General features: G+C 40.6%; 1 protein-coding gene across 4 annotated transcripts in view; it reads left to right on the top strand.

Moving 5' to 3' along the window:
* The window catches only part of TRERF1 (transcriptional regulating factor 1), a 329029-nt gene that overhangs the window by 272312 nt on the left and 30800 nt on the right, over window positions 1-25917 (top strand). For all 4 annotated transcript variants that reach the window (XM_030196092.1, XM_030196089.1, XM_030196091.1 and 1 more), the window contains 3 exons: window positions 1377-1516; window positions 2765-2868; window positions 17141-17216. In XM_030196092.1, the coding sequence (XP_030051952.1) occupies window positions 1377-1516; window positions 2765-2868; window positions 17141-17216 (320 nt within the window). The remainder of the gene's footprint in view (window positions 1-1376; window positions 1517-2764; window positions 2869-17140; window positions 17217-25917) is intronic.

The following is a 25917-nucleotide window of genomic DNA, read 5'->3' as shown; positions in this document are numbered from 1 at the left end:
TTCTGGGTATGTCTGTCATCATGGTTAGTGACCTGGAATGTGGCTTGGCTGTTAGTTAAGAGATTCCCTAAGTAAGTGGTCCATGTTGTTTCTAGGCAGCCAGCCATTTCGGCAGTTGATTCAAAATTCACCAAAAAAACATCTGGGGCCATCATTGGTAACACCAGAATTGATGACTTGCTAAGGACATAGGCTTCTGCATTGATTGGGACACCTGAGCCGAAGAGCTGTGTTGTAATTCAAAGGATTTTTGGAAAGCTTGATGTTCACATTGCACTTCCACAATTCGCTGCAGCTGCTGTTGCCTACCACTAGGACTTGGAGTGACTTTTCCTTTCTGACCTATAGCACTTTCTTCACTAGTGCACATTGTAAATAAAGAAAACAAATTCAGCCTAGTCTGTTCTTACTGCACTTTGTCCCTATCTAGGGCAGGACTAGTCCCTTTAGCCCAGATTCCTGGTTCTGTGCTGTCAAAAGGCCCAGAGCCAAGGAGGTTAGCAAATTTTACTTTTCTTAAAAGAAGACCTGGCTTGGCCACTGTTTGGAAAACAGGATACTGGGCTAAATGGACCATTGGTCTGACCCAGTATGGCTACTCTTATGTTTCAGCGTAAGGAATGCCACTGGATTCAGACATTCTCTTATATTGTTGTGGTGATATTTAAGGGGGGATGTTAAGGGATAAGGGTTGGAGTTCTAAGAAAAACAAAATAAAAGAACAATTTTTTTATTTTTGGTAGTTTTTAATAACAAGGCATGGTAGCATTTCAATAATTATCAGAAAAAAAGAAGAAAAAGCTCAGATTGTGCTGCTAGAACCATATGTAGCAATGTGAGTGAGAGTGTGGTGTGGAGCTTTAACAGACACAGTCACTCAGAAAGAACAACAAAAACACTTTATATTTAAGCCTGTTCCCTTCACAGGCTTCATAAACTAAGAATCAAAAAGTCTCTTGTAATTTAATAATCTTCCTACAGCCCTGTCCCTGACAGGGCCCCACAGTCTTAGTGTGCACTAGTCTTTCTCCATGCTCTGCCAGATTTAATGTGGCTTTGTGAGGAAGTATTGTTAAGGGGAACCGGTAACTTCTTGTACAGTCCATCACATACACGCATATGCCATTATTCTAAACATGTACGCATGTAACACAAGCATAAATGTGGGCACCTAGGTTATAGAATTGCCCTTTACATATATAACTTTCTGCCATGCTCTGAAATGAGTAAAGTTACGTACATACCTCTGACACATTTACAAAAGTTTTATTCAACTTGCGTTTATTTTATGTTGCAGAAGTGCACACAATTTGTATATTTCATGAAGTAAGTAAATCTCTGTGTACTTGAGAGTCTGCCTCTTATCTTCTTTTTAGACGGATCAATATTGGATCAAGATTTCAAGCTGAGATTCCTAAACTTCGAAAATCATTGCCTAGGAAAAAAGATGTGCACAAAGCTACTTTGGTGTGGAAACCATGGGTTGGCCTGGAAGACAAAGATTTTCAGCAAAGAGGTAACCTGCTTTATGAATCCTTTCTTGCATTGTAAAAATCTTTAACACGCTGGTACGTTGTTCACATTCTGCTGTCTCAAAAAAGTATTTATATCCCTCTCTTGAGTACTTGATGAAAGACCCTTTTTGCAGTGATAACAGCTCTATGAGCCGTGCCATGTAGGAAGTTGGGGAAGTCTCTCAGTTTCAAGTCCTGCAAGACTTCCCCAACTTCCTGCATGGCATGGCTTATGTAGCTGGCTGCGGAGCCCGGCATTGTAGGAGAAGAAAAAGGAGTTTGTGGCTGTGAGAAAGAAAGGAAAATCCAGAGCCCAAGCTGTTGAGGTAAATGGGGGGGGGGGGGGGGGGGGGGGGGGTTGTCTACGTTTAAAAAAAAATCCAGGGGGGGCATGAGAAAATCTGGGTGAAGGCTGGGGAGGGGTGCATAAGAGAATGTGAGTGAAGGCTTGGGGAGGAGAGCATGAGAGAATCTGAGTGAAGGCTGGGGAGGGAGGCATGAGGAAACTTGGTGAAGGTTGGTGAAGGGGGGCATGAGAAAAACAATGAAGGTGAGAGAAATGGAGAGGGAAGATTGTGTTCAGTAGGAGAGAGCCAGTAGAAGAGGGCGAGAGAAATGCCCAAAATGCATGCCGTAATTCAGTGTTTCCAAAGTCCAGTCCTGGAGTACCCCTTGCCAGTCAGGTTTTCAGGATATCCACAATGAATATGCATGAACTGGATTTGCATGCATTGCCTCCATTGAATGCAAATCTCATTTATATATATTCATTGTGAATATCTTGAAAACCTTACTGGCAAGAGGTACTTCAGGCCTGAACTTGGGAACCACTGCTGTAATTAATTACGATTAATCACACAATTCAATTTTTTACACACAATTGATTGCGATTTAAATTTGGAATTGTTGCCCACCCCTAATTTAAAGTGTGATTTAAATTTCGTAAAAGTTATGTGGTTCTCTGGCAGTAGAACTCCAGTGGATTGAAAAGTAATAAATGTTTGGAGGCTGTGTGTTGAAAATGCTTTTTACTTTAACATAAAGTTGAAGTAATGCGTGTATAAGATTTTCTCAGGGCCTGTGGTCATGTACTTTGTATATGGAGTTCTAATTCTGCTGCATGTCCGGGTGTTGTATAAAAGTGTATCAGAGGGTTTGTACTTCATAATGGTTTTCTTTCTGTGTGGGGGAATCTGCTGCTGTACAAATATTTTAGTAATCTTACATTGTATTTATATTTTTCTCAACAGTGGATTCTCTCTTAAACATGTCTTGTTCCAGTGTATTACCTGGTGGAGGAACAAATTTAGAGTACGCTTTGCACTGTCTTTTTGAGGCCAATGGAAATATTATGGTAAGAAGATAACGATGCCTAGACGTGTACTCATTTCATTGTTTTCTAAACTAATATATTCAGAGGTAAATTTTCAAAGGATTAGTTGTATACTTCATGAGCACATTCCACAGTCATTTTTAAACCATATTTTTGGATTTTCAGTCACCTGAAAGTGTTTGTGAACTTTTAACTGCATTAAAAAAGGAGGAGGGATTCTGTGGGGAGATGTTCTGAGGCATGATTAGAAACTATAAGAGTACATTTAAGTTTTCAAAAAAATGTGTATGTAATAAGAACATAAGAAAAGTCATTCTGAGTCAGACAGCAGTCAGTCTGGCTACCTGTCTCTTTTCGAGTACAATATAAAATCCTACTGTTAGCCTTAAAGCCTTTGTATTGTTTTTCCATCTTACTTGGCTTCCCTCACTATTCCCTATTCCCCTGCTTGAGTCTTGCGTTCCATCAACAACCGTGATAAGGTCTTGCCTGGCCCCCCCTTCTCGCTAAACATGAACGAGCCAGAAATAGTGCTTTCTATTTCCTGTCACGCTTCTTATGGAATAATCTCCCTATTGACATCTGTACTGAGCTGTCCTTACCAAAATTTAAAACAGCCATAAAACTTAGCTCTTTCAGCGTGTTGTGATATCCCCCTTCTCACTCAGGGTGACCTGGTTGTCAATATGCAGATCATATGCAAATGAGTGTGCTACCCCTTCTCGCTCAGGGTGACCTGGTTCCCACTCAGCAAATTAAACAGGTCTCACCAATGGCATATTTCTCAGGCAACTCTTTATTCCAGCCCCTGGGCACACTTCTTCTAGCTTAATACTTTATGCTTTCATAGATCTTCACACTGAGCCTCCCCACACAGATACATGGGCTCAGTACTACACCAATACTTTGGGGACTCTCAACCCCAGGCTTTGCAGCCTGCTTCTCTCAGTACTTTGGACACACAGTCCCCTCTTTGAACCCACAGTTCTGGACACACAGTCTTTTCTTCTTTGGACACACAGTCCCCTCTTTGAACCCACAGTTCTGGACACACAATCTTTTCTTCTTTGGACACACAGTCCCCTCTTTGAACACACAGTCCCCCCTCTTTGAACAGACAGTTCTGGACACACAGTCTTTTCTTCTTTGGACACACAGTCCCTCCACTGAACACACAGTTCCTATAAGTACTGAGGACACACAGTCAAACACTAATGCTTTAGGGACTTCTTACCCCAGGATTTTCAGCCTGATGATCTCCTTTGGGACACACAGTCCTCCACAAGTCCATAGGGTTAGCCAGTATCTTCCAGGGGCTCCCTCTTCTCCTGCTGCTAGCTCACTTCTCTTCCTTTCACAACTCAGGTGGGGTTTAAAGTGGTTAATTAGCTACACAGGACCCCACCCATAACCTCCCACACCTGTGGACACCCCAGGGCTCTCCCCGGTCCTAGCAACCTCCATCTATTCTCTTAGCGCCCTCTAGTGGCCTACACCTTATAGGACACCCTCTTACTTATCACAGTGTTTTTATTGATTAATTTGCCAGACCGCCGCAGTATTTATTCTATTTTTCCTACCTCATTTCCTCTCCTTCCTATCTCCCCTCCGTTTGTTTTGCCCTACCTTACTCTACCTTAAGATATAGTTGTGTTTTTCTCTTAATTGCTGTTTTTGCTGTTCTATCTTACATTGGAGTTTTTTCTTCTGACTTTTTCACATAGTCTGTAAACTGCTGAGATCTGTGTTCAGCTAAAGAGGTATAGCAAATGTTGAAATAAATAAATAGATCACAAGTCTAGCAGATCCTCAAAAGTAGATCTAGTTCTCATAGCTCATTTTGAGGGGAGGAGCAATGGATTTCCCAGATCTACTTGGCTAATAACATGTTGTAGACTTTTCATGTGGGAATTTGTTCAAACGTTTTCAGTCTGTTGGTCATTAGTTTCATAGTGTATCTTTGTTTTACTGCTGCTTGAAAGGTTAAACTATGGTTCCTTATTTAATCATCCCACCCAACTTATAATTTTTTAAGCTTCTATCATGTCCCCTCGTTTGTTTGTTTTTTTTTAACTTTGAATTTTTTATTAACAAACTCAAATTTTTCACATATAACCAGATACAGAGTCATTTTCCTCATTTGTTTATTTATGTGAAAAACTTGTACCTCGCTTAAACCTAAGTGGCTAACAAAAAAAATAAAGAAATAAAAATTATTATAATCACAAACAACAAATGTGCAGTTATTCCCCCAACAGATCTCTCAAAAACAGTAGCTGCCACTACCTGCCAACATCAAAGAGTAGGAAAGACTTGGACAAAAAAGTGAGTTTTTAATAACTTCCTGAATTGTCACCTACGGAAAGATATAAACAGGATGGAGTCAGTCCAGAGGGCAGCTACAAAATTAGTAAGCGGTCTTGAAAGCAGAAATTATAGGGACAGGCTTATGAACCTCAACATGTATACACTGGAAGAGAGGAGGGAGAGAGGAGACATGATAGAGATGTTTAAATATCTCAAGGGCATTTATGTACAGGAAGAGAGCCTTTTTCAACTGAAGGAGAGCTCTGGAATGAGGGGTCATATGACGAAGTTAAGAGGGAATAGGCTTAGGAGTAATCTAAGGAAGTACTATTTCACAGAAAGGGTGATGGAGGCATGGAATGGCCTCCCAGTGGAGGTTCTGGTGTGAAAGACTGTTCCAGAATTTAAAAAGGCGTGGGATAAGCATGTGGTATCGCTTAGGGAAAGGAAGAGTTAGGGATTACAGAGGATGGGCAGACTGGATGGGTCATAGGACCTTTATCTTCCGTTATGTTTCTGTGTTTCTATTAGCACAAAGGCGCAAATGGCCAGGCAGGGTATTCCATATTACTGGACCTACGATTGAGAATGCTGAAGGGTTCTTGTTCTTCTGTTGGCTTCATTAAAGCCCTCATCAGAACATAATGTGTGGTCACTAACAAATCAGTTGTTAACTTCTTCACAGAATCAGATCTCAAACCCCTAGCAGATGTGGTATAAAATATGTATACTTGATCCTGATCTTTCTTTCCCATTTTTAGGTCACAGACCATAGAAGTCCGCCCAGTGATGTCCTTATGTCCCAACTACTGGAGTTGCCATTGAAGCCCTCTCCAGCACATCCTAATCTGTCTTGCCATACATGGAACACAGACTGTAGAAGTTTTCCTGGCACTGACCTTAGTTTCTCACAGCCAGAGTCGTTGTCTAAGCACCACTCAATACATCACCATGCATGAAGCCATTTAAATTTTGTTTGTATACCCTTCTCTTTCTAATTAAGGATCCTCTTTGTTCATCCCTTTTTGAATTCGGTCACTGTTTTTTGTCTTCAGCACCTCCCTTGGGAGGACATTCCAGGCATCAGCCACCCTCTCCATGAAAACATATTTCCTGACCTGATTCCTAAATCAACCACCCTGCAACCTCAGTTCATGTCCTTTAGTTTTACCATTTCTCTGTCTCTGGAAAAAGTTTGTTCATATATTAATACTTTCAAATATTTAAACATCTGTATCATATCACCCCTCCTTTCCTCTAGGGTATACATATTCAGATCTTCCAGTCTCTTCTCATATGTCTTTTGGTGCAAACCCCATACCATTTTCACCATCTTTTTCTGAACCGCTTCAAGTATTTTTACGTCCTTAGGAAGATATGGGCTCTAAAACTGGACACTATACTCCAAGTTGGGCCTCACCAACAACTTATACAGCAGCATCAACACTTCTTTTCTTTGATTGTGCCTTTCTCTATGCAGCCTAGCATCCTTCAGACTGCAGCCACTGCCGTTTCAATGTTTTGTTGCCTTGAGATCTTCAGACACTATGACCCCAAGGTTCCTCTCCCTATCTGTGCATATTAGCCTCTCGTCTCTTAGCCTGGGGGGGGGGGGGGGGGGGCAGGGGCAACCTCGGTCCTCAAGAACTGCAACCCAGTAGAGTTTTCAGGATTTCCCCATTGAATATGCACAAGATATGTTTGCATACAACAGAGGCAATGCATGCAAATAGATCTCATGCATATTAATTGAGGAAATCCTGAAACCCAACTGAGTTGTGGCCCTTGAGGACTGAACTTTCCCACCCCTGTCCTAGCACATACAACTTTCTATGATTTCTACTCCCCAAGTGCATCACTCTGCACTTTTTGGCATTAAACTCTAACTGCCAAACATTAGACCATTCTTCTAACTTTGGCAGATCACTTTTCATGTTATCTGTTCCCTCCGGGCTGTCCACTCTTGCAAATCTTGTTATCATCTGCAGGAAGACAAACTTTACCTTCTAACTCTTCAGCAGTGTTGCTCTTAAATATATTGAATAGAATCAGCTCCAGCACTGACATTGAAGCACTGCGCTAGACCCCTTTCTTTTTCCCGTGAATTCCGTTCACCACCACCCTCTGATGTCTATCAGTCAATCAGTTTCTAATCCAGTTCACCGTGTTGGGTTCTAACCAGCCCATCAAGTTTATTCAAGAGCCTCCTATAAGGAACCATGTCAAGCTTTTCTGAGTAAAGTGGTGTGGTAGCCGTGGTAGTCCACTTTTAAAGGTAATAAATAGAAATAAAACAAAACATAGAAAAGAAAATAAGATGATACCTTTTTTACTGGCTAATTATTACACTTCTTTTTTACTTTTCTGGCTTTTCTGAAATCGAAATAGACTAAACTTAGTGCATGTTCTTGATCCAGTTCTCTGGTCACCTATTTAAAGAAACCAGATTTGTTTAGCATGATTTATTTATTTATTTATTTATTACATTTGTATCCCGTGCTTTCCCACACATGGCAGGCTCAATGCGGCTTACATAGTAACAATATAAAGAATCACAAAGTCGTAAGAAGAATATACAGTTTGTGGTAAACGCAATATTAATGGGTTAACAGATAAGTAAATTGAACATGGGAGGTAACTCATTAGATTCCAGGAAGTTCACTGTTCCTTCAGCTGTGTTTCCATTAATTTTCCATTCACTTAAAATTCATTGCATCTCAAAAAAGATATAGTGGAATTAGAAAAGTTGCAGAGAAGGGCGACGAAAATGATAAAGGGGATGGGACGACTTCCCTATGAGGACAGGCTAAAATGGCTAGGGCTCTTCAGCTTGGAGAAGAGGCGGCTGAGGGGAGATATGATAGAGGTCTATAAAATAATGAGTGGAGTTGAACGGGTAGATGTGATGCGTCTGTTCACGCTTTCCAAAAATACTAGGACTAGGGGGCATGCGATGAAGCTACAATGTAGTAAATTTAAAACGAATCAGAGAACATTTTTTTTCACTCAATGTGTAATTAAACTCTGGAATTCGTTGCCAGAGAATGTGGTAAAGGCGGTTAGCTTAGCGGAGTTAAAAAAGGTTTGGACGGCTTCCTAAAGGAAAAGTCCATAGACCATTATTAAATGGACTTGGGGAAAATCCACTATTTCTGGGATAAGCAGTATAAAATGTTTACATTTTTGGGATCTTGCCGGGTATTTGTGACCTGGATTGGCCACTGTTGGAAACAGGATGGTGGGCTCGGAGGACCTTTGGTCTTTCCCAGTATGGCAATACTTATGTACTTATGAACTGAGGCTTACCAGCCTGTAGTTTCCCACTTCTTCTCTATTACCACTTTTGTGAAGAGAGACCACATCCATTCATCTATCTCCAAAGATTTATTAAACAAATCTTTGAAGACTCGCCAGAACCTCTCTGAACAGTATTCTGGGATGGATTCTGTCTGGTCCTATGGCTTGTTTGATGATCACTACTGCTCAGGTAGGCACCCACTCTGATGTTAGGCAAACTTTCTCCATTTGGGAACATCAGATCCAGTGTCGCTCATTCCCTTGTACATTCTGTCACCATTTGAATGAGCAGAACAAATGTCTTTTTTTTGTCCATGTGTTTAAGCTTTTTTACATTAAAAAAATATTATTTTTATAAAATTGTCCTATGATATATGCACATATAAGTGCACATGCTGAACAGATGGTGGATACTTATATGCACACCACAAGTAAGCATTCCTGGGGGCTTTATGTGGTCAGAGCTGTGATATACCCATTTGTCGCCAGAGCATGTGGTAAAAGCAGTTAGCTTAGTGGGGTTTAAAAAAAGTTTGGCTAGCTTCCTAAAAGAAAACTCCATAAGCCATTATTGAGATGGACTGAGGGGAAAATTCATTGTGTATTTCTAGGATAAGTAGCATAAAATGTATTGTACTGTTTTGGGATCTTGCCAGGTACTTGTAACCTAGATTGGCCACTGTTGGAAACAAGATGCTGGGCTTGATGGATCTTTGGTCTCTCCCAGTGTGGCAACGCTAAAAAAAAAATTATAAAATACATGAGTGCATACAGTCTACATGCATATATTTATACCTGAGGCAAATGTGTGCATCTACATTTGGGCTCTGGATGCTATGAGGACATGTATTATTTAACAGTGCTTACTTGCTCATCTTGCCTTTATAAAAAAGGTAGGTGCCGTTTTGGACTTCTCACATAAGTGTCCTGTTATAAAACAGGCCCATATTAATAAGGAATGGAAAGTTACAGGAGAAAACTAAAAAAAACATACAGATGGAAATTGGCAAGGACACACACACACACTTACATACTTCTCAAGTACACTGCCTTTTCACACACACACTCACATCTCAAATACACTGCCTTTTCACACACACATTGAAAAGCATGCACACACATCTATGTCACACACATGTTTTTATCCACACAAGCACACACAAATACCCAGACTAGAACAGAAATGGACACAAACAGGTTTCCTCTCACTTTGTTAAAGGATGTTCAGCCTGTGACGGCTAGCAGTTTTTAAGCCACTGACAGCAATGGGCTGAATTAAGCCCTGACATTCTATATTGGGCCATGTCTGGGCTCTGGCATTCAATATCAAGGTCACTGCGGTAACTCAGAAGTTAACCATGCCCCAGCCAATATTCAGACTCCTATTGGCATGGCGGATAAAGTTAGGACAGCCATTTTGCTGCCTTAACTCTATCCACTTACTTAACTGGTTAGACTGAATATTGCCACTATCCAGGTAATTGCCAGCTGTGCCCAAGCTGTTCCCTGGACCTAACTGGACATCAGCACTGTCCACTTAAGTGCCACAGAATATTGTCAGATGGCTAGCTCAGTGGAGGTTAACTGGGCAGGAGTTTCTTCTGTCTTTTTAAACTCTTGAATATCTGCCTCTAAAAGACCATTTGCCTATGGTATTTATTTATTTTATTTATTTGTTGCATTTGTACCCCACATTTTCCCACCTATTTGCAGGCTCAATGTGGCTTACATAGCACAATGAGGCGTAAGCCGCCTCCGGTGATGAAACAAATACAGAGTGATGTGGTAGAGAATGTCAAATGGGTTAGATTTGCACTTACCATGATAGGGTATGTGGAGTATGATCACAGTCTCTCACATGTACTGCTAATGCTCGCCATACTACTTGCATCGTGCCAAACTTCTGGAGTTTATAAGATGTTACATGTATTTGCAGTTTATCCAAATGTTGTCTGAACATTCCTTCTAATCAGGCCTGTGGCACACAAAACAAGAGGAAATATTTCTGTATCTATCTTGGTACTTGAGGATTCTTTTTCTCTCTCTACACAATTCACAGAGTAATTGCTTGGGACTGACACTTCTATGATCAGTTGCATTCCAGTGTTTCTTTTTTCCACTATGTCTGATTTCCATGCATCTAGTATTTTATTGGTAAGGGTTGAATTAATTTGGGGGTTAATTATCCCCTAGGTTCTGCCTGGTACTGCAGTTCAGCTGTCTTGTACAAGCCTGTAAAATAAAGAACAACCTGAGATATAAGATAAACAAGATTAATAACAAAGGATTGAAGTTAGGTGTAGTAAAGAAGGAATATAACTGAATGCCTCACTTAATTGTTGTTACAGTCACTACCCCTGACGACGCTACATGGCGAAACACAATTGTGTAGGGAGTGACAGAGGATACTACCCATACCTCCGAAGGGAGGCAAAAATAAAAACGAAACAGGCATGTAGAGGACTTTGAGAAACAGAGATAGAAAATATTGAAAGACACAGCTATAGAAAGTACACAATACGAAACTTGTGTTTCAAGACAAGCTCTGGAATTGACGGTACAATGAAATAAAAGAACGAGTAATATACAAGAGACTTTATAACTAAAGAGAGTCAACAAATAGAAGAGCCAACAAAGCACTAGTAGGAGAAGACTTGAATGACCGGGCTCAATTAGAGTCCAGGAACTGGTTGGAAAAAGATAAGAAGACATTTATGAGGACTGGAATTAATTAGAGTTATAAAAGATTTTGAATATACTCAAAAAGGAAGCTGAACAATAGTTTCACTAACATTGTTGAGAAATGCATGGTCAATATACGTAGCTTGTGAGTGAGTTTGGGTATCAATGAGAGTAAGGCAAAATATAGAGTACTAAGCATTGAGAATGTTTTGAATTAATTGATATTAATAAAAATTGCAATAACAGTTATAGTGATTACAGTGGAATTAATGAGTATTTTTATTTTTGTTACATTTGTACCCCGTGCTTTCCCACTTATGGCAGGCTCAATGCGGCTTACATGGGGCAGTGGAGGGTTACGTGACTTGCCCAGAGTCACAAGGAGCTGCCTGTGCCTGAGGTGGGAATTGAACTCAGTTCCTCAGTTCCCCAGGACCAAAGTCCACCACCCTAACCACTAGGCCACTCCTCCACTCACAAGCCAATATATACAAAAGACATATATTGGCTAGCACATACAGCAGGAGTATTGATTTTTTTTTTGTTACATTTGTACCCCGCGCTTTCCCACTCATGGCAGGCTCAATGCGGCTTGCTTATTGTATACAGGTACTTATTTGTACCTGGGGCAATGGAGGGTTAAGTGACTTGCCCAGAGTCACAAGAAGCATGTTAGAAAATAGTGTCACTCAGAGCTTAAGCTCTGGTAAATACATATGTAAGTGACAATTTTATAACGTGTGCACTTGCTGGCACTTAAATGTAAAAGTGCCAGATTTCACAAAAGTATATGCATAGCAGGGGTTGGATATTGTGTGCGCCCTTGAGAACACTTTCCTAGTCTTGTTTTACTAGTCATAGATATTTTATCTTGACCCCTCAGAAACATTGTTTGGGTTACCTTTTTATGTGTATATATCTCTCCTTTTTTTCTCATTTTGCTTGGTTGCCATTCAGTTCAGAACTTTGCCAGCTATATATGTTTGCCAACTTAGTGAGGGGGAATTTCAGCAGGCCATATAAGGAACATGGCAAATACATTTTCTTCATTGTCCCAAGGAAGGAAGGCACCTTTCGTCCAGTCTTAGATCTCAAAGGTCTAAACCACTGCCTCAAAATTCCCACTTTCACATGGAAACACTAAGAACGGTCATAGCCTATGTTCAAGTGGGAGAATTTCTCACCGCCCTCAATCTCAAGGAGGCATACTTGCACCTATCCATATGGCTGCTGTATCAGGTTTCTACCTTATTCAGTACTGGGTCGTCATTTCCAGTTCAGGGCTTTGCCGTTCGGTCTTGCCATGGCACCAAGAACATTTTACCAAGGTTATGGTTGTAGTGGCATCCTTTCTTCGATGTCAGGGAATCAGAGTTCACCCATATTTTGATGACTGGCTCATTCATGCGTTGTCCTATTTGGACATTGTGGCGGTGACATATGATTGTCCATCTTCTGCAGTCGTTTGCTTGAGTGATCAATTTCGAGAAAAGCAGACTAGCTACATCATAGACACACCTCTGACCCATCCATGCCCCTTGCATGTTAATTAAATTTGCTGATGACACAAAGTTATTCAAAGTCGTTAACTCGCGACAGGATTGTGAAAAATTACAAGGAGGCATATTTTCAAAGCACTTTGGGAGGCTAAGTTCCATAGGTTTCTATGGAACTTTGGGAGGCTAAGTGCTTTGAAAATGAGCCTCAAAAGGACCTTACGAGACTGGGAGACTGGGTGGCTAAATGGCAGATGATGTTTAATGTGAGCAAGTGCAAGGTGATGCATGTAGGAAAAAAGAACCCGAATTATAGCTACATCATGCAAGGTTCCACGTTAGGAGTTACGGACCAAGAAAGGGATCTGGGTGTCGTCGTCGATAATACACTGAAACCTTCTGCTCAGTGTGCTGCTGCAGCTAGGAAAGCGAATAGAATGTTGGGTATTATTAGGAAAGGTATGGAAAACAGGTGTGAGGATGTTATAATGCCGTTATATCGCTCCATGGTGCGACTGCACCTTGAGTATTATGTTCAATTGTGGTTGCCGCATCTCGAGAAAGATATAGTAGAATTGGAAAAGGTGCAGCGAAGGGCGACTAAAATGATAGCGGGGATGGGACGACTTCGATATGAGGAAAGACTAAGGAGGCTAGGGCTTTTCAGCTTGGAGAAGAGACGGCTGAGGGGAGACATGATAGAGGTATATAAATAAAATAATGAGTGGAATGGAACAGGTGGATGTGAAGCGTCTGTTCACGCTTTCCAAAAATACTAGGACTAGGGGGTATGCGATGAAACTACAGGGTAGTAAATTTAAAACAAACCGGAGAAAAATTTTCTTCACCCAACGCATAATTAAACTCTGGAATTCGTTGCCGGAGAACGTGGTGAAGGCGGTTAGCTTAGCAGAGTTTAAAAAGGGGTTGGACGGTTTCCTAAAGGACAAGTTCATAAACCACTACTAAATGGACTTGGGAAAAATCCACAATTCCAGGAATAACATGTATAGAATGTTTGTACGTTTGGGAAGCTCGCCAGGTGCCCTTGGCCTGGATTGGCCGCTGTCGTGGACAGGATGCTGGGCTCGATGGACCCTTGGTCTTTTCCCAGTGTGGCATTACTTACGTACTATGTACTTATGTACCCCCTTTGCAGTTATGCACTATAGAACGTAGGCGCTAAGTTTATAGAATGATGTAGTTATGCATGTAACTGCAAATTGGTGCCTATACCAATTAATGCCTCTTAAGGGTCAATAGTGGAAGCTAAAACCAATTAGTGCCCACTTAAGTTAGGTGCTATTCTGTAACTTGCACTTGCATTTTTCATGCTAACTGCAGAATTATGTGCCCAAGTTTATAGAATTAGGGGAAAAGGGGGTAACATTTTTGTGTATATGTAGCGCAAAATTCTAGCTGGTGTAAAAGTACTCATGATGACAAAATGGCATATATTTTGCCACTAGACTTATACATCGGTGTAGCTGGGGTAGATTATAAATTATAGTTATGTATGTACTTAATTTTCTGCTTTTGAGCAGGTATAAATGTCCCCACCTGTGATTTCTGCCGCTTACGCTAGTATTTTATAAACAATATCCAGCAGACTAAATCTCCTCTTCTCATATAAACTGCCACTGAGCCAATAGTCATTCAATAATTAATAATATTTAGTTAATGGACCTCAATATGCATTGCTGCTTATTCTTCAATGTAAGCTCAATAGCAAAATTTAATCATCGATCTATCTATCTATCTAGCACTTTATATGAGAATGGATTTAGCCTGCTGGATATAGTTTTAACTTAGGGGACTAACCTGATTAATAGTGTGAGGCATTTGGGATTTCAGCATTTTAGAAAGACACATGGAGGGGGCTTTTACGATATGATGTTTAAATTCAACTTTGGACGTTTTGTGAAAAGCATTCAAAATTCAAGTGGTGAATATAGCGATTTTCAAAAACAGCAAAATGTTTATCTTTTTGTTTCAAAAATGGCCATTTGCTAGCTGTTGCTGTACTCGGTTCATCTATCTTGAAAAAAAAATGTCCAAGTGAAAAATGCACAAAATCAAGCCATTGGGATATCTGGGAGCCAGCAGTCTTACTAGTCTGGCCACACAGGCATCTAAGCAGAGCAGCGGGGCAGTCTAGAGGGCACTTTAGGTCCCAGGTACGTGGTGAGCCCTCCAAAACCTGCCAAAAACTTACTGCACCCATCTGTACCCCGCTACGGTAGCCCCTATGTCTGCAGGTATCACCTATATGTAGGTATATTCGTTTTTGGTGGGTTTTGGGGAACTGACACGTCCCACCACAAGTATAACAGAGTGGATTAGTGTATTTGTAAAATAATGCCTAAGTAGGCACCCCTTTATAAAATGACCCTAATAGTCCTCCCAAGCTCTTGTCACAACACTAAAGCTCCTTTTGAAATTCTCAAGTTGTGTTTTTAGCCTCTAATCGAGGAATTTATGAACATGCTGATGAAACTAATATCACCAGTGTTTGATTATCCCCATCTGCGGGTCAATTCTGTAAAGGTCGGCAAAAGTTAGGCGCCAAGATGCAGCATGCTGAGCGCAAATTCTCTAATGGCATCTAGATGCCCTGATTCCATTATAGAACAGTAATGTAAGTTGACATTTATGTACACCCACTAAGCATGGGTGTGCATGCCTAAATGTGGCACTTTAACGCAAAGCTTACAGTATTGTGTAAGCTATATGTACAGGTGTGGGACCCACCTATGCACTTCCCCCTGTGCACAGCCCCACAAATATATGTAAACTATGGGGTCCTTTTTACTAAGCTAACTGGCATTTACCATAGTTTAAAAGGCCTTAGCACATGGCCATTAATTTTAAAAAATGGTCATTTTACTACTGCAGTGAAAATGGCTTAGCAAGCGGGAAAGCTGTGTAAAGGCATGCTATGGCCACTTTTTACTGCATCTTAGTAAAAGGGCGGCAAAGCATGTTGAGTGTTAAGAGGTATTCTATAATTTTAGTGTTTAAGTGCTAGCTAGTATTCTTTAATTTATGTGTGCAGTTGGCGCTTCTCTTTAGATGAGCTGTATACATTGAGAGGCTACCACTGTTATTTTCCTTTGCTTGATAAGAATATTTGCTTCTGGGAATTACAGGCTTTCATGGCCTGAGCCATTCTTGCTTCTTAAAAGAGGACAAAGTGAAGCTAAGGTTATCATGCCCCATCAAGTGGACATTTTAATCCAAAGCCCTAATCAGTACATCCAGGTTGTTCTATGGAGTCCTTGAAAACTTATACAGCTCTGTAGGAATGACTACTACTACTTATTTCTATAGTGCTACAAGACGTACACAGTTCTGTACACTTGAACGTGAAGAGACAATCCCTGCTCGACAGAGCTCACAATCTAATTAAGACAGAAAAACAGGACAAATAAGAGATAAGGGAATAACAAAGGTGGGAATGATAAAATATGTGTACTTAACAAGTGAGTAAGGGTTAGGAGTTAAAAGCAGCATCATAAAGGTGGGCCTTTAGCCTAGATTTGAAGATGGCTAGAGATGGAGCTTGACGTACCATCTCAGGGAGTCTATTCCAGGCATATGGTGCAGCAAGATAAAAGGAACGGAGTCTGGAGTTAGCGGTGGAAGAGAAGGGTGCAGAAAAGAGATTTATCCAGTGAACGGAGTTTCTGGGGAGGAATGTAGGGAGAGAAGAATGGAGAGGTACTGAGGAGCTGCAAAATGCATGCACTTGTAAGTCAATAAGAGGAGTTTGAACTGTATTCGGAAACAGATAGGGAGCCAGTGAAGGGACTTGAGGAGAGGGCTAATATGAGCATAGCGGCACTGGCGGAATATTAGTCGTGCAGCAGAATTTTGAACAGATTGAAGAGGAGAGAGATGGCTGAGTGGGAGATCTGTGAGAAGCAAGTTGCAATAGTCTAAGTGAGAGGTGTTAAGAGTGTGGATAAGGGTTCTGGTAGTGTGCTCAGAAAGGAAAGGGTGAATTTTGGTGGTGATATAGAGAAAAAAAATGACAGGAATTACATATAAACAGTATGTCCTTAACATACTTTTTAACTAGAGAGGTCAGCATCATACAGATAAGTGGAAGAGTGCTTCCTGTGTATTATTTTATCTGATATATTGACTGTTTCTAATCAAACTTTTTTGCCTGCTCTCATAGTAGTGCTGGTATGCCACCCTTGTCTTCTCATCTGTTTGGCATGTTGTTAATTTTCATCCTGATACACTTCTTTTGATTGCGACATTTTAAACAATAGCCACAAAATAAAGTGCTTAAAATGTGAAGCCTTTTATGCTACCTTCCTATATTTAGCACATGCTTTTTTTTTCAGTAGCAGCTCAGAGCAGAATATAAAAAGTAAAGCTGCTTTTTCAAAAAAGCCCTAAGTAATTATAATATTCATTGGTGTGCTTTGTCTGTTGTTTAAAGGGCAATTATATACACTTGTACAATTTCTTTTATTTCTTTGTTCTTTTTTCTCTTTTAGGTTGCTTTGGAGATACTGCTGCTAGGAAAGCAAATCAAGTTGAAGTATCATCCTTTAGCAGATTACCATTATGCTGGTAGGTCCCTATTTGGGTAAGATTAATGGAAAATCATTTAAAAACAGGGCAGTTACCTTCTCCATTATAGGTTTTCTGCATATAAAGAAGGAACATGATCACCCCCATTGTACAGTAATTTGTAAAAAGTCTTCGTGCCATTCTACATTTTTCACATTCTGCTGTCTTAAAAATATAATTCAGAATGTATTAAAGTAGGAGTTAGTTTCACTGATCTGTACAGCAACTTGCATAATTATAGAAATATTCAATTGAGTAACAAAACAAAAAGTCTTGATTCCATAAGTTGTGATATCTTTTGTCATAGCAAATCCAAATTAGTTTCATTTTCGAAGATTGCAAGGTCCAAATTAAATAGAGCTCACATCTGTCCAGTCAAAGTAGTTGAAGTGATTAAAATCCACCTGGATGAAAAATCAAGCTGTTTCTGTTGTGTGATGTGAGTTTAAAATAAATATGTAAAAATACCAACTATAGAGCTGCTAAAAGAAATTCTGGGGGACTTTTTTTTTTCTTCAAATTTACAGGCTATGAAGGGCTGTAAGAAAATGTCAGTGTTTGAATATCCCATGGAACACTGTCAGGTTTATCATTTTAAAGTAAAAACCGTTTACAAAGTCATTAGCCATGGGTTAAGGAAGCTACTGAGATATCTCACAGCGAGGCCTAAAATCACTAAGAGCTACAGAGACCTCTCATTGAGACTGAGGTAAATGTTGACTATTCAACAACAAGTTCAAGATTTCTCTACAAACATAAAATGTTTGAGAGAATGGCAAGAAGGGAGCCACAGCTTAAGAAAAGCCATATGATTTGCTACATAGTGTTTATGAAGAAATGATTAGGGTACTCTGCACACATATGGGAGGTTTTTATGGTCTGTGGAGACCTAATGGGAACTTTTTAGTCAAAACGCTATGCGATATGAGGTATAAAATAAACACACAACATCATATGGATAAAAGTAACATAGTAGATAACGGCAGAAAAAGACCTGCATGGTCCATCCAGTCTGCCCAACAAGATAAACTAATATATGCTACTTTTTGTGTATACCTTACCTTGATTTGTATCTGTCATTTTCAGGGCACAGACCGTATAAGTCTGCCCAGCACTATCCCTGCCTCCCAACCACCAGCCCCACTTCCCACCATCAGCTCTGGCACAGACCGTAAAAGTGAGCTGGTTGATGTGGAGGGGCATAATCGAACGCGAACGCCTATCTCCATGGGCGTCTATGTCTGAAAATGGGTACATGAAGAGGTGGGACAGACCGTATTTTCGAAAAAATGGACGTTTTTCAGCTGGGCATTTTTTTTTTTTTTTAGCGATAATGGAAACTAAAAACGCCCAGCTCAAAAACATCCTAATCCGAGCCATTGGTCATGGGAGGGGCCACGATTCGTAGTACACTCGCCCCCCTGACATGCCAGGACACCAACTGGCACCCTAGAGGTCAGTGTGGTGGACTTCAGACAACGCTCCCACATGCAAAGCTCCCTTACCACGGGTGCTGAGCACCCAACCCCCCTCCGCCAAAACCCACTACCCACAAATGTACAACACTACCATAGCTCTTAGGGGTGAAGGGGGCACCTACATGTGGGTACAGTGGGTTTTGGAGACCTTCCATTTACCAGCACAAGTGTTGCAGGTAGGGGGGGGAAGGGCCTGGGTCCACCTGGCTGATGTGCACTGCGGTACCCACTAAAAGTGCTCCAGGGACCTGCATACATGCAGGCCTCTAGGACTTGTTGCTGCTATATAACATTGGCACACCAGTTGACACCTGAAGACTAATCTCTCCGAAAACGTCCTTTATTGGAATAAACACGCTTACTCACAGTTAACTGCAGATCAGAGGTTGTGCCCCACTGGCAACGAGTCTCCCTGGTACTGAGATGAGCAGTAGGTCAGAGCTGGCAGAATGGTGTACAATGCCCTCTTTCAGCCTCATTCAAGGTAAGAACTAAGTTCTGTAACGTGGCTAACATGTGAAAGGGTTCTAAAACTGGCTTACAAAAATGGCCACTACCTCATGGACTACCGGAAACAAAACAGGGCACACTCTGACCCAGTAAGCAGAGGGAAAAGCACCATGGGAGTAGAGCCTACCAACTACCAACATCGTGAGCATGTAACACAAGCTAGTGGAATCACGGAGCCCAATACCCTACTCCCACCACAATGCATTGCTGATGTGACTCTGCAGTGCCCTTAACAGAAAAGGTGTCACACTCACCCGAGAGCCACATCAGAACCAGGGAAAGGCTGTCACAGGATAGAACACATTCTGCTGTCAAGGAGGTGGGTACGGCATTTGAGGCTGGCATAAAGGCTGGAAAAAAAGTTTTTAAAGTGGGGTTTTTTTTTGTGGGAGGGGGTTAGTGACCACTGGGGGAGTCCGGGGAGTTCATCCCCGATTCCCTCCAGTGGTCATATGGGCAGTTGGGGCACTTTTTTGGGACTTGTTCGTGAAAAAAAAGGGTCCAAAAAAAGTGACCCAAAATCGAGGTAAAAACGCCTTTTTTTTTTCGATTATCAGCTAAAGATGCCCATCTCTCCTCGGCCAATAACCACTCCCCAGTTCCGCCTTCACCACGCCTCTGACACGCCCCGTCAACTTTACCCGTTTCCGCAACGGATTGCAGTTGGAAACGCCCAAAATCGGCTTTCGATTATACCGATTTGGGCGCCCACGGGAGAAAGACGCCCATCTCCCGATTTGGGTCGCAATATAGGCGTTTTTCTCTTTCGATTATAAGCAGGATAGTGTATCTGGATTTTCAAAAGGTGTTTGACAAACTACCTCATGAAAGGCTCCAGAGGAAATTGGAGAGTTAAGGGATAGGAGGTAGTGGCCAATTGTGGATTAAAAACTGGTTAAAAGATAGAAAACAGAGAGTAGGGTTAAATGGTCAGTATTCTCAATGGAGAAGGGTAGTTAGTGGGGTTCCTCAGGGATCTGTGCTGGGACCGCTGCTTTTTAACATATTTATAAATGACCTACAGATGGGAGTAACTAGTGAGGTAATTAAATTTGCTGACGACACAAAGTTATTCAAAGTTGTTAAATCGCAAGAGGATTGTGAAAAATTACAAGAGGACCTTACGAGACTGGGAGAATGGACATCTAAATGGCAGATGACGTTTAATGTGAGCAAGTACAAAGTGATGCATGTGGGAAAGAGGAACCCAAATTATAGCTATGTAATGCAAGGTTCCATGTTATTTATTTATTTTTTGTATTTGTATCCCACATTTTCCCACCTATTTGCAGGCTCAATGTGGTTTACAATATTCCGTTATGGCATTCGTCATTCCAGAGTCAAAGAAACAATTGGTGTTACATGAAATACATGGATGACAGTATCGAATTAGCTTAACAAAGTTCCGTTATGGCATTCGCCATTCTGGAATAAGTGATACATTAGGGTTGCATGGAGTACATAGATAACAATATAGAGTTAAGCATATGGGTATAGCGAGAGAGTGTTAAGAGTGTAGTTGAAGTGGTATTGTGTAATCATTAAGTTATTGCTCGGTGTGGTATTCTATGTTGAATAGGTAGGTCTTCTGAGATTTGCGGAAATTGATTGCTTCGTAATTTGTTTTTAAGCTAAGTGGTAATGCATTCCACAGTTGCGTGCTCATGTAAGAAAAGCTGGACGCGTGTGTTAGTCTGTATTTTAGTCCTTTGCAGCTGGGGAAGTGTAGATTAAGGAATTTGCGGGCCGATATTTTAGCATTCCTAGGTGGCAAGTCAACAAGGTCTTTCATGTAGGTCGGGGCATCTCCGTGAATGATTTTATGAACTAGAGTGCAGACCTTGAACGCGATTCATTCTTTAATTGGGAGCCAGTGTAGTTTTTTTCTTAGGGTTTTTGTGCTTTCGTATTTTGTTTTTCCAAATATGAGTGTGGCTGCAGTGTTCTGGGCTGTCTGAAGTTTTTTGAGAATGTACTCTTTACAGCCAGCATAATAGTGCATTGCAGTAGTTTAGGTGACTCAGCACCATTGACTGCACCAGGTTACGGAAAATAGCCCTTGGGAAGAAAGGTTTTACTCTTTTAAGTTTCCACATTGAGTGGAACATCTTCTTGGTTGAATTCTTCACTTGATTTTCCAATGTGAGATTACGATCGATGGTAACTGCAAGAATTTTCAAAGTGTCTGCAATGGGAAGGGAAAAGTTCGGTGTGGTTATAGTGGAGAATTTATTTGTATTATGTTGTGATGTAAGTATAAGGCATTGTGTTTTTTCTGCATTAAGTTTCAGCTGAAATGCTTCTGCCCAAGAGTTCATGATTAGGAAGCTTTGGTTGATGCCGTTGGTGATTTCCTTTATATCATGTTTGAACGGGATGTAAATTGTGACGTCATCTGCATATATGTATTGATTAAGGTTCTGATTGGATAGTAACTTGGCTAATGGTGTCATCATTAGGTTGAAGAGGGTTGGTGAGAGGGGGATCCTTGGGGAATTCCACATTCAGGTATCCATGGGGTTGATGTAGTTGCGTTAACTGTTACTTGGTATGATCTTGTGATCAGGAAGCCTTTGAACCAGTTAAGGACATTACCTCCAATTCCGAAGTATTCTAGGATGTGTAGTAGTATTCCATGGTTGACCATGTTGAAGGCAATTGACATGTCAAATTGTAAGAGGAGTATGTTGTTGCCGGTTGCGATTGCTTGATTAAATTTAGTCAGGAGAGTAACTAGTACTGTGGTTGGACCAAAATCCTGATTGCGATTCGTGCAGTATTGAAAATTTATTTAAGTAGTTGGTGAGTTGTTTGGTCACTATGCCTTCCGTTAATTTGGTTATCAGCGGGATAGATGCTACTGGGTGATAGTTGGTTACGTCACTCGCGCTTTTCTTTGCGTCTTTAGGTAAGTAGGTCAGTAAGATATTTCCTTTGTTTTTTTGGGAAAAGTCCATCTTGTAAAATATAGTTTAAATGCTTCGTGAGGTCTGTTTTGAATTGGGGAGGGGCAGATTTTCTGAGGTTATTGGGGGCATATGTCTAGTTTGCAGTGAGACTTAGCGTATCTTTCAAGCGATTGGGAGATGCTATCCATCGCGAGTGTGTCGAAGTGATTCCATATCTGATCAGCTGGATATTCCCCTGGGATTGGGTCTAAACAGTCAAGGAGTTTTACGTGGTCCATGGTACTGACTGGTATTGTGAGTCGTAGCTTTACAATTTTCTCCTTGAAATATTCCGCAAGATTGTCTGCTGACGGGGTGTCTGTGCTGTTAAAAGTAACCGGTGTAGCATTTAGTAATTTGTTCACGAGGTGGAAAAGTTTATATGTGTCCTTGTAGCCTGGTCCAATTTCAGTTTTGTAATATGATCTTTTAGTTTGTCTGATGGTGTATTTGTATTTTCTTTGTAGTTGCTTCCAGGCGTTGAGTGCGGCGGTGTCTCGCTTTTTGTTCCATGCTCGTTCTAGCCTTCTAACTTGTGTTTCTTGTTTTTTCAGTTCTTCGTTAAACCATGGTATAGAATTTTTTTCTGTGCGAGGTTCTGAATTGAAGTGGGGCTATGTTGTCTAGTATGATTCTACATCTGTTGTCCCATTTTTGAAGAAATTGGTATGTTAGGAATCACTGACCAAGAAAGGGATCTAAGTGTCATCGTTGATGATACATTGTCCCAGTATGGCAATACTTATGTACATTGCTAACACCATCCCTTTAATAAAGAATGGTTGTGGTAGAACTATGTTGTGGGATGCTTTGCAGGAACAGAGATGTTTTTGAAGATCAAGGGAAAGATGCATGGTTCAAAGTGTAGCCAGATCCTGAAGGAAAATTTGCCACAGACCTGGGACTGGGGAGAAGATTTGACTTTTCAGCAGGACAGTGATCCTATGTAATGGAGGAGCTCAGCAAGAAGAAAGTGAATGGCCTTGAGTGGCCCAATCAAAGCCAGACCTGAATCCAGTAGAAAATCTGCAGCAAGACTTGAAGATCATTGTCCACAGATGATCCCCATCCAGCTTGAAAGAGCTTGAGCTATTCTACCAAGAGAAATGGACAAGAATTGTACTATGTTGCTGTTCTTAGTTGGTAAATACTTTTCCTCAACGACTCATGGCTGTAACTGTTGTAGAATGCGTTTCTCACCAAGTACTTGAGCATTGAGCTATGAAGACTTGTGCAATCAAGACTTTGATTTCTTATTTTTAATTTCTTTTTCCATATTTGTATAATTGTTCTTTCACTTTGAAAGTGTAGAAAATGATGCTGTGTAAGTCAGTGGAACAAACTCCTATTTTAATGTGTTTTGAATTATATTTTTTAGATAAAAATTAAAAATCTACATGAGTGTAAAGACTTTCACAAGGCACGGTAATTCATGTAAATGACAATATTAGGGTCTGCACGATTCTGTAAGTATGCACCTAGATGTGATGGTCCATAAATTATAGAATACTGTAAATTACATAAATTCTTTGGAAGTCTAGGTATGAGCATTTATACCAGCTCTATGGCTGATGTAAATGGTTGTCCCTAAACACATACATGTGTATTTGACCTGTTATGCTAGTATTCTATAAAGGAAAGTAGGCATCTACTTTTCTTTGTGGAATTACACTCTGTATATCATATGTTGACGGGGTCTATTTTTGGAATACAATGCAGTTGAAGGTTCTCTATGATTCAGTTAGGTCATCTGTCTCTTATCTTCCTTTTTCATTAAGTATATTAGTAAAAGTTTTTTTTTCTAGGTAAAAGGGCATCCTGAGCACATTCTTCTGTTAGTAGCTTGTATTATGCTGAGCACATTCATAGCTTTTGCTTTAACATTCTTTATCCTACTATGCTTGTATTTTTATTATTTTTGTATCACTTCTGTACCTATCCCGACCTTTGTGATTGCTCTTGCTTACTTTGATGGAGATAAAATAATCAAAAATAGGGTAGTAGAATAGGGGAGATGAAAGAGGGATAAAAATGACCATATGCCAAAACACAGGGTTGTTATAGATCTGTTCTCAGCACAAATAAGGAACCTATTACTTCAGTTTAGGACTAGAAATCCTGGACTGGAGCCCAAGATGTTCAAATCCCTGTTACTAGTTTTCTTGTGTTTCAGCAGAATTTTGGCTAGATTTGTGGAACCCCCTGCAGTTTCCTATGTAGCTCTGAAGAGGCAATTTAAACAAAATTTTCCTGTTGTGCTGCATTCCCCATTCTGGTTCTGTTCCCTAGCTCTCGTAACAGCTGCACTATGTGAATTACACACTGAAAAGGAAACTTTTTTTTTTTTGAGGCTCTCCTTCATTTTTTCTACTCATTTGGTTCACCACTACAGTAACCAGATGTTCTCCCCTTTCAATATTTTGCCAAGTCCCTTGTGTGCCCAAGAATGGATAATTTCGGGGGTAATTTTCATAAAAGGGGATTTATTTGTTACATTTGTAGCCCACATTTCCCACCTCTTTGCAGGCTCAATGTGGCTTACAATACATCATGAATGGTGGAAATAAGAAAATATACATTTAGTATTACAGAAGGATCTTGATAATGATAATGATAGAACATGATAGTAGTTTAACAAGCAAGTAGTGTAAGACAGTTCTGGATATATGTATAGGAATTCACATTTGTTGATCTTTGTGGTATGCCTTGTTAAAGAGTTGGGTCTTCAGTAGTTTGCGGAAGTTAGTTAGTTCATAGATCGTTTTTAAGTTGCACGGCAGCGCATTCCAGAATTGTGTACTCCGGTAGGAAAAGGTTGACGCATGTGTTAGCTTGTATTTTAGACCTTTACAGTTGGGGAAGTGAAGATTAAGGAATGTGCGGGATGATTTTTTGGCATTCCTGGGTGGTAAGTCTATCAGGTCTGACATGTAGGCTGGGGCGTCTCCTTGAATGATTTTATGATCTAGGGTGCATATTTTGAACATGATATGCTCTTTAAGTGGGAGCCAGTGTAGCTTTTCTCATAGGGGTTTAGCACTTTCATATTTTGTTTTACCGAATATGAGTCTAGCTGCAGTGTTCTGAGCTGTCTGAAGTTTCTTGATTATTTGCTCTTTGCAGCCAGCGTAGAGTGCGTTGCAGTAGTCTAGATGACTGAGTACCATTGATTGTACCAGGTTGCGGAAGACGGTCCTTGGGAAGAAAGGTCTTACTCTTTTTAGTTTCCACATTGAGTGGAACATCTTCTTGGTTGTGTTTTTCGCGTGATTCTCCAGTGTTAGGTGTCGATCAATGGTAACTCCAAGAATTTTTAGGGTGTCCAAAATTGGAAGATTCAGCTTTGGTGTGTTAATGGTGGTGAATTTGTTCGTGTTATATTGTGAGGTGAGTATTAGGCATTGGGTTTTTTCTGCATTGAGTTTCAGCTGAAATGCATCCGCCCATGTATACATGATATGTAGGCTTTGGTTGATGTCATTGGAAATTTCCTCTAAATCTTGTGTAAATGGGATGTAGATCGTTACATCGTCTGCGTATATGTATGGGTTGAGGTTTTGGTTTGCTAGTAGTTTGGCCAAGGGAATCATCAAGTTGAATAAGGTCAGTGAGAGGGGGGGATTTGGTGAAATGTCAAAAAAACATGTGTTTTATAAAGGAAACATTGGAACCCCTATACTTGTAACAGCATAGCTCGTGGCTGTCTGCAGGACCTCATAGAAATGTGGCACACACACAGGTTGCAGGTAAAAGTAAAAAGTATTT

This window comes from Microcaecilia unicolor, chromosome 3 (assembly GCF_901765095.1).
Source record: "Microcaecilia unicolor chromosome 3, aMicUni1.1, whole genome shotgun sequence".
NCBI lineage: Eukaryota > Metazoa > Chordata > Amphibia > Gymnophiona > Siphonopidae > Microcaecilia > Microcaecilia unicolor.
This window is presented reverse-complemented; position numbering and strand designations above follow the sequence as displayed.